Genomic DNA, 12,043 nt, shown 5'->3' with positions numbered 1-12,043 from the left:
GGGCTGTGCCCGCCGCATCCAGCCAGTGGAGGGACACATGCCGTGAGATCAGGGAGGTCTGCAAGGACAAGGCACAAACCTGAGCCAGCTTGGTGGCATGAGATCAGGAGGAAGGTGAGGATTTGTGATGGTGGGACATCCTGGGATGCAGCTTTCTGGGGGTGAGCTGTGTCCACCTCCTGGCTGGAGGCATCGCCTGGACATGCTGGTGCCCCCACCCTGCTGGGATGCGTCTCCTTGGTCTTTTTGGGACTGGGAGTGTGCTGCCAACAGAGTTTCTTCCAGGGGTCCCAGCTAAAGCACATCGGGTAAATCTGGCCAGATCCACATCAAAATTAAGCAGCATTGTGTTTACTGTGCCTCATCCCTGTAAATCTTGAGCACTTTTCATGATCTCTCTTGCATTCGACTCTCAGAGCACAACTGCCACACAGTCCACGTGTTGGCCAAATGCTTTATCAGTTTATGTAGGTGAAGCCTTGTGGGCTTGTGCAGGGTTGTTACTGCATACCTGTGCTTGATGTCAGCAGGTTGAGGCTGCGACAATGCCATCAAAAGCCATGTTTCCCTGAGAAAACACCCACCTGACTGTGAGCACTGCTTGGGTGAGTCTGTACGTGCAGCATCCAGAAGGTTGCCGTTACATGTACACGTGGCCTGGCCTCACTGAGTGATGGAAATCCTCCTGGGCAGGGAAGGACGCCCTCATGAAATCTTTTATTATCTTCAGTTCATCTCTTTTGAGAAAGACACCAGGAGGGAAAGATCTCAGAAGGGGATGCTGCAGAGACCAGGAGCAGAGGAACCAGGGCTCTTTAACACAAGTCAGCTTAAGAAATTCCCCCTACATCCAGCAGGAAGGCATGGCTCATCTGTGCACCTACCACTGACGAGCTGGGACACTGAAGGACCTTAAGCAACTAAGCTTTGTCCGTGATACTTCTGCTGCTCTGCCCCGTGGGGTGCCAGGTGTACCCCATGCTGAGAATTGCCTATGACCAGCTGTTTGGGTGGGCTGCCGGAGGGGGTCACTGGAGCAGGGATGAAGGGTTGGGAGTCAAGCTGAAGTCTCTTTAGGGGCTCTCATTGCCACCCATCAAGCCTCTCAGCACCGCTGCTGGTCCCCCTTTCCCATAACATCAGTGAGATTTGGTTGAGGAGAGCAGGTTGGGCCATTGCCTGCTTGCCCACTCTTCCTGAGATCCTGTTGCTCAACCTCCTTTTGCTTTCGAGCAGCCGAAAGGCAGGAGCGCGGGAGGCAAATTGTGGCTCTTGCAGCAAGCACTTCACGACATGCCCTGCACATCCAAACACAATGCAATTTTGCATCTGAGTACCAAAAGCTAAACAGCAGGTGAGACTGGGTTAACAGCCTGGGCATGGCAGTTTCTAAAGCAACGCCTGGGGAGCTCTAAACACAAACACTATTAGCAATAACAGGATCTGTGCACTTAACTCCCTGCCCTGCTCTAAAAGCTCCAGCTCCTAACAGCACGCATCCTCCACTTTATTCACTTGGTCCAGCTCAGTGCTCAGCAGCCGTGCCCAGCCTGAGGACCTGGACCACCTGCCGTTACACGGGCGTTTAGTTTAAATCTCATCCATGCCCTTTTCCATTTTGCCAGTTTTGGACAATATTCACCATTAAAGCCCTTCCTTTCACACATCACAAAAGTATGTATTTATTCATGCACTGTAAGTGCCACGAATTTACTTCCCTTGTCAGTAACAAGGAGGTGCTGCTGCGATGCTGATACAGCTATCAGCGTGTGGTCTTCGGTGGCTGTAAGGTAAAGAAACACCATCCGTCTGAATACTGGGCGCTGCAGGGGGAAGGGTGCAGGGCAGGGGTAAATGTGGGCCAGACCTGAGATAAAATACGGGAGGACAAACGTGCTCTGCTTCCAGAGACCCGGGGAGGTTGCAGAAAGGTGCTGAGCAGAAATTGTAATGGGACCGCGCAGATGGTGGAGGGAGTCAAAGAAACATCCATTATTTACATACCCTCTGCAGTGAGCTCACGGCGAGTTGGGATTGGCCAGGAACTGGGTCAGGATGAAGTGGGATGAAGCAAACAAAACCTGAAGTCCTTGAGCGAGGCCTCCCACCGAGCCTGTGCCGATGCTCTTCAACTCTTCCCTGCCGCAGCACCCTCCAGCCAGGTTCTTGGCAGCCGCAGCGCTGTGCCAGGGCCGACCTCTGCGACCTGGATGCACCTGCAACCCCAACTTGGTGAGTACGTACGGGAAGAGCGATATCTATTGCACAGTAACATGCTCTGGGCACTTATCAGTTTAATAGACCCACATAAACATTTTCATCTTGCCTAGTTTCGGGTAACAGAATGGGTGGTGGCATTGATTGTGCCAGGCCAGTGTATTCAGCAAAGACAGAGGCAGAGACACAGCTGATGGAGGGGAGAGGTGTTCCCTCACCATGAGCCAAAAAGGAGGCAATGTTGATGCTTCCACCATGGGTGGGAGATGCAATGAGTCCAGAAAGCCCCCACTGCTTGCTGGTATTCACCCCCCTTGCATACCCAGCCAGGAAGGTGGATTCATTCACGTGTTTGGCAAGGTCTGGTGCTCAAGTGTGCAGAGAGAAGGGGGGTAGTTTTGCATGATGATTTGGTATGTGAGCCCACAGAGAGAGGCTGTGGAGTTAGCATGGCATTGGCAAGCTGTCCAACAAGGTATTTTCTTGGGGAGAGCAATGCTCTCCAACCACAAGGACTAAAGGGCCCGCTCAGAAGGTCTGAGGTCCATCGGGAGTGTTCTACTGGGTCTCAGCAAGGGCTAGCCATCCCTAGGGTTCAGCCTCAGGCTTCATCAGTGCACGTGACATGGCCCAGTCACTCAAACCTTGTGCTGCCACGTGACAAGTTACACTTGCAGAAACAACAGCCACATCTGCACTTGTAAAAACATGAGCTTGGTGGATGCATTCCTGCTAGGCACTGTGAGCTGCCTGGAACGTCTGCACTAGCCCAAAGTTTGGGCTATAGAGTAACCCAGGTTTTAAGTCAAGTGACATCATCTTCAATGCTGTTTCAACCTGCATCAGAATTATTTATTGGTTTCAGCATGTATGAGTCCTCTGGTCCCCCGACAGCCAATTTGCCCACGGAGCTCACAAGGTACCTTAACCTCCTTTTTTCTATACAGATGCCGAAATTTGGCCATTTCAAAATCCTGCTTTGAAAGGTACTGGGAAAACTCCAAATATTACAGTCAATGGGAAGCACCTATGAAATTTAAGAGTGGCAGGAAACTGAGGCAGAGCACACAGTGTTGGGGAAGTGCTGGCACTGCTGCAGGTAATCCCACAAATGCATGCCGCAAGATTTCTTGGTTTCGTCCGAGGCTGCACTGGATTGACTTAGGTTCCCATCGGGTCTGGCAATCTGTTTTTTCTTAAGGGGGGAAAAAAATGAGCACTCACACACACTGCTACAACAGTGTGAAGTATTTTCCTCTTCAAGAGCCCTTCCTCACTATCCAACGTCTTCCTTTAAAGAATGGTGCAGAAGTCAAGCAGAGCTGTGCATCATCCAGAAAGCATGCAGCACTCAACCACGATGCTCAAGGATTCCTAGAAGCCAGTGCTGCATGAGGAGAGCTAAAACAGGGGGGACTCTGCAGCAAGTGTGCAGCTGATCCTCCCATCCGGGGAAGCGGGGCTTGGAAACAACCCCGGGGGTTTGCAATCTGGCAACGCGCACCTTCCACTTGGAGCAAGAAATGTCAAGGAGAATTAGTGAGATGACTGGAGACTTAGGCTGCAATGGGAAGCAACTGCTGTTCATAAGCAGGCTGTGACTGCTCAGCCTTGCTAATCAGATTTCAGAAGATGCTCGGCTGGCTCATACTGTAGGGTGCTCGTTGCATGTTTTACTAACAGTGCTGTGCTGGGAGGGGCTCTATTTCATCGAGAAAGGAGAAGGCTCCTCTGGGGGGAGTCTGATTTAATGCCCGGAGACCTGTTTTTGTCAGCGGAGGGGGAAAAGGCCATTTGGAAAGCTGTGTATCTCAAGCATAGCTCTGATACCCACTCGGTAGGTCATTTAAAGCAAGCAAGGCAGGACCAGATGCTCCTCTGAGCACCAGCTGTGAGCACTGAGGTTACCAAAACCCAGCTTTCCCAAACAGATCTGCTGGTTGGGGGTGACCCGACAACCTGCCCAACTTCCCGGGCAGCTGGAACCTGCCCTGATGCCGCAGCCACGGTGGTTTGGCCATGCTGGACTTCGGCATGTCAGTGCCAGGAGGACAAGCAACCTCATCCAGCCCCGGCGTGCCAGCTTCGTCGCTGCTCGGCCAGTCCAGCCTGCTTCAGCCCCCACCCCTGAAGCACACTTTTGAGTCGAGGCACTAGAGAACATGGATCAATATTTGAGCTAAGGGAAATGGGGATCCTTTGCACTAGATCAAGGTTTTAATTAGGAAAGGATACTAAAAAATTAGTAAAAGATTGTGTGATTTTGCATGATTTCCTTGGTACCAATTCCTGTGAAGCATAAAAGTTTACTTCCATTTCCCAGCGCTCTATTAAAACAGCTTCCGTTAGCGCTGCCTGTGCTCTCGACTGTGCTGTATATGGCATTTCTATTTTTAGAAACCAGGGTTGCCATGACAACCCAGTGTATTTTTTGTTAAATATAGCAGCTGTTGCAGGGAACTCTTGTCCTTCTGGATGTAAAGGCTGTGTTTTTGCCCTCTGACAGAGCTCAGGGTATTAAATGCAGATGAGAAAGGATGATTAAATAAATGGAAGCCCAGAAGAAACCATGGATCTGTAATTACAGAGAGGGGTTTTGAACGAAGCCGTGCATGCCTGCTGCTTCCAAAGCAGCCCTTCTACATGAGAAATGCTGTGGGGAGAGGGATGTGGAGCTTTGCAGTGGGGCTGTGGGCTCCGTGAGACCACCCATCCCGTCTGTCTCACCAGCGGGGATGCTCGCTTGCTGGCTGCCCACTCTGCCTGCCTTTTGGCCGTTCTGGTCTCTGCCCCTTCCAGGACACAGGCTGGTCCTGGCTGTGCTCTCCAGGACTTGTTCCACCTGGGAGGAGATGTGGAGATGCCAAATAGGTCTTGCAATCAGAGAATCCCTGTGGGAAGGAAGGAGCCTCTTTTGGGAAAAGCATGTTTTACCTCCTTAAGGAGTCTGAAGAAGAGGGTCGTGTTGCAGGGTTAGGGTCTGGAGCTGCATCTCCTCTTGGGCGATGGAGACCTCACCTGAAGAAGTGCCACTGCACAGGCACAGGTCCCATCTCTGGGGCTGCCCAGGAGTGCAGAGTGAGAGTGCTGCACAGCTGTGCTGCACCCCAAAGCAGTAACGTGCCTGAGCTTTGGTGTTCAATAGGAAACAAACTGATTCTGTTTCTTTTTTTTTTTTTTTTTAATTTGTTTGTCTGTTAGCTCCGGAGGGAAGCAGCCGTGTTTCGCTTTCGCCTTGTCACTTCTTTACTGGATCCCTGTACGGTGCAAATGCCCTCAAAGGGCTGTTTTTCATCTCCTGGGAGGAGGGAGAAGACACAGTTTTCATCCTGCCAGGTTCGTTTTGTGGTTGGTGCTTTGCCTTCCCGTTTCAGTGTGAGCTTCCAAATTCAGTGAGCTCCAAGGGGCACTTGTGAGTCTCTGTCAGCACAGCCTCTGCTTTGCATTTCCATTTCAGTTTGCGTTGCGCCCAGGCAGCTGCAGCAATAGCTCTGTGCACAGGGTGGGGAGCGCTATCGCTTGGGCCAAGGGCAATATGTCAGCTGGGAGATGGAGATCTTTTTTTAATTAACTGGTCTTTGCCTCGTTAAATGAAAAAGGAAACCTAGTGAACAGTAGATACACAGCAGGGCTTATGGTCTTTGAAAAGTTTCTTTAAAAAGCAGATACAGCAACAAACAAATAAAGAACCAGAGTTAAACCAGGTTGATTTTAAAATATCCGTGGAGGTCAGTGTGACCAAGACTTTGAACAGGAATAACATATCTCCGTGATTCTTATCTGTTCCCTGAGCTATCGTGAGCAGCATCTATTGCTGGGGACGTTATTGCTTTTCTGAATTTAATAGCATAAACATTGCTTATGCAAGCAGAACGCTGCAGGAGAAGGGATCTCCTCTCACACACTGCAGAGCTGCCTCTGTGGACACTGGGGGCTTGAGTTCACCTTGCTGCTGCTCTGCGCCCTCCAGGCACTTCACCCCATGTGTAGCCCAGCTCTTTAACCGTCTGGGCAAAGGGGATTGTGAGGGATGGGGAATTCTGCAGAATCAGGGATTTTCGAGGCAGTAGGACAGAGTCAGATGCTGGCCATGCTGCCTGCTGGAGTCCGTCCTCATCCCTCTGCAGAGCTGGAGCTTGTTTCCACACGTGCTAGAGCATCTTCTAGCTGAGGGCATAAACATGGGGGTCATCCCTGAGGAAGTGCTGCCCGTAATGAAGGAAAGAAAGGCTGCCCCGTCAAATTTGAAGACTTCCTTGCATCCTTCAGGGAATATGTTGTCAGACAGAAAATGCCCAGAAAATGTAGCTTGCAGCTGGGAGGGAAGTTTGGAGCAATTATTTTAGATGCTGCTTTGGTTTTAATCCAGCACGAGGTAATCCAGCACTTCAGGCTCCTCCAGCTGCGATGCTCACCTTGCAGCTTTGCTTCCCATTGCAGTCTAAGTCTCTGGTCATCTCACTAATTCTCCTTGACATTCCTTGCTCCGAGTGGAAGGCGCGCGTTGCCAGATTGCTCACTTGGCTCTGCCTTAGCAGCCATGGCTGGCAGGACCTGGTACGTTTGATGTTCCCTCGCCCCACTCTGGCTCTGCTCAGTTCCATCCCTGAATGTGCACATCTTTAAGGGTGGTGTCAAGCCCCCAGTAACACCGGGCGGCTTTGGTGAACCCCAGTACCAAGCAGCTGGACCTCAGGGACTTCGAACAAAAGTCATGTCCCACAGGGTGCCCTTTGGAGTGGCCTTGTCTGACAGCCAGGCCAAAGACCACCCCAAGGGCTGAGGACAAAGGCGCTTTGTGGCCTTTCACCGTGCTTTCCCAAGGTCAATGCCCCAGGACTTCCCATAAAAGTGCATCTTCCCATTTTATGGGTTTCTTGTAGGGGGTGCTCCTGGCTTGTGACTAGTCCCTGGTCTAGTGGGGATCATGTCTCCCATTCCTCGTGTGAAGCACTGGTGCCTCTGAGACGCGAGAGCTGCTAACAGGGTGCAGGACAAGCCCAGGGTTGTGGAAAGAGTGGACATGTGTGGTACAGGGGAGAAGTAATGCTGACACCATACAACAGGGTCCCAGCAGCGTGAGGAGCCCAGGCAAAGCTGCCAGCAAGCGATGCAGGATGTTTTGTCTTTGGAGCCGCTTCCCCGTCATGACACTTCCCGCAGGGTTAGGTACCGTGCTGCGTGCCAGCAGCTCGTCCTGCGGGGTTGCCCAGGAAGGGCCAGGCAGTCCCTGCCCACAGCAACCGGTGTGCTGTCTCAGTGGTACCCGCTGCCAGGCAGGGTTCTGGGGACGGGGTGATGGGGTGCAGGCCACAGGCTCCGTCCTTTCTCCACCATGGATGCACGTGCCCAGCCGGTCCCACCCGGGGGGGCACTAGGCTCCGCTCTGCAGAAAAACCTTCTACTGGTGCCAGAGGCAGAGTTTCCCCAGGAATGTGTATTTATGAAAACTTCTGCCTCTGCTTATATGTCCACTTCCCTGTGTATTCAGTGATCGTCTCTGTGTTTATGCTCCCCTCTTTCCCCCCATTGATTTATGGGCCTATTGTAATCTCTCCATTGTGTCGCTTCCCCCCTCCAGGCAGCGTGGAGCAGGCAGCAGTCCTGAGTGTTTTTTCCTTTCGCCCTGCATGTCGGCTGGTCCATCCCTCAGCCATTTGCAGCGACTTGTGTGAGGAAGGACCATGGCAGTGGCACACTTCAGCTGAAGACCATTGCCCAAGCTATCAAATATTGATGAAGCTGGGTTTTTTTCCCAGCAAAGATGCTCTTGAAGGCAGTGAAGTTTCCCCAGCAGTGATGGGGGTTGCTGTGAAGGATGAAATGCTTTTCACCTGTTCAGGAGGTGGGTAATGCTCTCAGCTGCGCCTCTGAAAGATGAGCACACCACTCCCTTCTTGGGGTTAGGGACTTGTTTGCAGTCTTCTATAAAAGCCACTTGCAAGTCTTTATATGTTTGCTTTCTCTAGCAGTCTTTTGAGACAGGCAGGGGTTATTTATTGCATCTCTCCTTGGTTTCTCATCCTTGGACCGTAGGGCTTGCGGCCCAGGTGGACATTGTGTCTGAAGCTCTGGTGAGAGGGTGCAGCTGCAGAAGCATGTCTGTGAGTCCCTGCCAGGGAAGAGGGGTAAGTGTTTGGCTCAGCAGCAATCTGGAAAGCCCTTCTCATGGGCTGTTTTTCTCACCTGCTCCTTCCTGCAGCTCTGTGCAAAGCTTCCTCCTGTCTCCCAGTGGAGATGCCTTTGCACCCTGGTCCTGAGGCAGCTGTAGCTCCATCCAGTCCTGAAGCACTGCACTGTACCCAGCACTGAAGGCTGCAGCCAGCCATGAAGCTCATCCCTGCAGCTAAAGGGGGAGCTTTGAGCACCCGGTGTCCCAAAGAGATGCATCAGCAACTACTCTGTGCTGGGGGAGAAGGAAGCATTGCTGGGAGTTACCATCCTGCAAGCACAGAGGTAAGAGGAGGCAGGTATCTCAAAGCCTCTAGAAATGTGGCTCAAATTCGCTTGTCATCAGGCCTGCACCTAACTGGGAAGGACCTTTTGAGCATGCAGGGAGGATGCTGGAACCCCACTGGGCTGGGCATTGTGTGCCAGCTCTGTGGGTTGTCTTGTCACTGTCCTGCTGCCCGAAAAGGCTCTTTTGGCTTGTGCAAAACAAGGTGGGGTATCCTTTAGTGAACAAGAGCCACTGCAAGGGCAGGGCTGTACTGGAAGTGTGTGCGTTGGGTGTTTTCCACATCAGGCCTTTTTTCTGGGGAACACATGAATAGCAGAGGAATTTTTGTTTGTTTGGGTTTTTTTCCCTGAAAGCAGAGAGTTCTGCTCTCTCCTTTCCAAGCTCAGCACTGTATCAGTACTCGGTGCATTTGCCAGGCCAGCCTCATCAGCCTCTTCAGCAGTAGCATATTTGTGTGCCACTTAGGAATATTCTCTGAGAGAGGAGTCTCAATAGTGGTGTCGATTTAATGGGAAAGTCCATACCTTCTGGGCACTGAGAAAACAGGGAGCAAGTCCTTAGGATGAGGGCACAGAAAGGAGAAAATGGCTTAGTCTCTTGTTCTGGTTCCTAAAATGATTCCCAGCCTCCTTGCCTCTCACAAACCTGCCCTGCACATCATTTTTTCCCCGGGCCTGCCCCATACTGATTTTTCCCATGGCTCCATGTCTGCTGACATGTGGGGTGTGGACTTGGGGTGAGGGTGAGGGACCAGCTTTTGCTACCAGGTGCTTTGGGTTTTTTCTACAGCAGCTCCAGGCTGAGCATCTGCGGTGGCTCACGCTGCCTGGAGAGGTGACCAAGGACCAAAGGGGCTCCCTGGGACACACGGAAGCAGTGCAAAGTCCAGGGTGGCTGCTGAGTGCTGAGTTGTTGGGAAATCCCAGCCCTGGCAAGCACTGAGCCTGTTGCCAAAAACATGGCCTCAGCGGAGGATGCAGAGGAGAGCACCCTCTGTGCAGCAAGAGGATGGGCTCAGCAAGACCCTTGCAGGCTACCTGCCAGGCTGCCTCCCGACTTACTGCTGGTGGGCAAGAGCATCTTCCCTTGTTTCTGGCATGGGCAAGTGCCTGTAGCCCCTAACAGCCTCAGGTGAGCACAGGTTAAGCTCCTCACTTGAACTACAGGAGTTACTGTACAGTTACTGACTACAGTTAGTCCTTACTAAAGGCAAGAAGCCTTTGAAGGAAGAGATTCAGAGGAGTAAGCCTCTCAGCCTGGGAGTGAGACCAGGAGTCTCCTGGCTGCTTTAGGACCTCTGTTTGTCACTGGCTTCATTCCCCTTCCCAATTTGTGACAGAGCCCATGGAGAAGACCTCCCTGAAGAGCAGGACAAGGAATGAGTTTTCATCAGATTTGCCCCCAAACTATAAAGCAGCCAAGGTTTTCCACCCATCCCATAGGAACATGAGCTGTTTGAGCAGCACTTGTGTCTGAACCAAAGCTATAGCAGGAGGTGAGGAAGCAGCAGGCTGAGTTTGCTGTAGGCTGGTAACCCTGTTTGCTTTTAACCCAGCCTAAAAACCAGGCACACGTGGAGACACTGTAATCAGTTGTGCTGGTGCCTCCAACTTATTTAGATTTTTAAAAATTTTAATTTTTTTTTTTTTTTTTTTTTAGTTTTAGCCTCCCCAAACCCTTAGCTCAGTCCCTTCTAGGAGGAAATTCGGGAAAACTGTGTTTTGCCCTTTGCTGTGATCTCCCCAGCCCCTGGCAGCCAGAGGGTCTCTGCCCCTCTTGCAAGAAATGGGAGGCCAGAACAGATGAGGCGAAGGCAAGGATCCTCCGGTGAGCCTGTGGTCATGTCCAGGGCTGCATGGAAATTGCTGCTGGAGCTTCATTCTCTTTGATACGTTCTTGGATGTGCAGTGTGTGGATTTTCACCTTCTTGAATTTCGCCTTGAGCCTTGCGTTTGTCCGAACAGGAAAGCCTGCCCTGAAATCCAGACAGACATGACCACACAAGACAGCCAACGTTTGTCTTGCTCATGTTACAGATCTCCTCAGGAAAACAGCCCCGCCACCTCAGAAAGTGCAGGGGGCACTGGGGAGACAGAAGCCAAAACCTCTCCTCCTCCAATTCAGCGATTCTCAAAGGCAGCTGCATCTCTGGAGGAGAAGCAGGAACAGCTGGAGCAAAAGAAAGGCCAAATGAGATGATGCCATTAGGATTATTTCATCTCCCTGTTGAACGGGAGCCCAGAGCGATCCCTTTGTCAGTGAAATCCTCCTGTGTGGGGCCGTTACACCATTGCAGGGCAGGGGCCACAACCATGTGCAAGTCCTGGAGAGCTTCACTCTGAGAAGGACAAGATGTCCCAGAGAAATGACCACAGGGGATTTCTCAGCTCCTAAGCATCTGTCACGGGGAGTGCTGGAAGAAGCAGTGCTGAAAGGGGTGATAAAACCAGGGTGCATTGGACATGCCAAAAATTTGGCAAAGAGTAGATGGTACCCCAGAATAGCCCATCGGAAAGGTTAGCTAAACGGTGTCTTACATGAATAACATCATCTCCCTTCCCTGCAGAAAAAGCTTTCCATGTCCAAACCAAAACCTGCTGTTTTGTTGGTTTTTTGTGGCTTTGTTTTTTTAAATGTCTGCCACCATGCAGGTCTGCCCCTTCAGGGAAGGGGTTTGGCACAGATGCGATGACAGGGTGTCTCTCCCTCTCTCTCTCCCTCTGTGTTTTCCAGAGGCTCATTCTTGCCGGATCCTACCTCTAGTGCTCTTTGCATCTTTGTTGGCTCCATCTGCAGTATGTGAGTGCCTGTAAAGGGCTTGGAAGAGAAAAGCATTAGGTAGAGGTAATTATTAATGTTATCAAGAACAACTGTGAGAGGGACCCTGCCTGGGCTGCATTTTAAAGACAGTCTGAAGTCACCCAGCCCTTGCTTGCTCTGCTTTGTCTTTCATCCTCCTGTGCACCAATTACTTAGCTCACTTCACATTTTTCTTTCTCCTCCCTGGAATTTGGATCAAGTGGCCCTTTCTGTGGTCATGATGTGCCTCCTCCACATCTCCCTCCTACCTTGTCATGTGTAAAGACAAAGGGGGAGGAATAATACTCCTTTTAATCCCTTGTGAGCCCTCCGATGCCACTCGCTGTGTCCTCTGATCCCAAAGCCACATAAAGTGGTAGCGCAGAGGCATAGCTGAGCTCCGGTGTCTGGAGACAGTTGTTAAAGGCTCTCGGTTGGGTGCACACAGCAAGGAAAAAGGACCCCTCCTCTTCTCTCCTAGGGCCTGGGAAGCTTCCCAGCTTCCCTGACACTAAAGCCCCCCCCCCCCCCCCCCTTTACAAGGTTTCAGGATCTGGTGCTGTTAAC

The 12,043-nt window shown here is 51.5% G+C and overlaps 1 protein-coding gene across 1 annotated transcript; it reads left to right on the top strand.

Moving 5' to 3' along the window:
* The first annotated feature begins 1,931 nt into the window (after nucleotides 1-1,931).
* On the top strand, nucleotides 1,932-8,592 carry LOC129208217 (uncharacterized). Its single transcript, XM_054830567.1, has 5 exons — nucleotides 1,932-2,232; nucleotides 5,419-5,553; nucleotides 7,799-8,062; nucleotides 8,254-8,345; nucleotides 8,450-8,592. The coding sequence occupies exons 1-5, from the start codon at nucleotides 2,211-2,213 to the stop codon at nucleotides 8,486-8,488; spliced, it is 552 nt and encodes a 183-aa protein (XP_054686542.1). The 5' UTR covers nucleotides 1,932-2,210; the 3' UTR covers nucleotides 8,489-8,592.
* Nucleotides 8,593-12,043: the final 3,451 nt, after the last annotated feature.

The sequence above is a fragment of the Grus americana genome, chromosome 6 (assembly GCF_028858705.1).
Source record: "Grus americana isolate bGruAme1 chromosome 6, bGruAme1.mat, whole genome shotgun sequence".
In the NCBI taxonomy this organism is placed as follows: domain Eukaryota; kingdom Metazoa; phylum Chordata; class Aves; order Gruiformes; family Gruidae; genus Grus; species Grus americana.
This window is presented reverse-complemented; position numbering and strand designations above follow the sequence as displayed.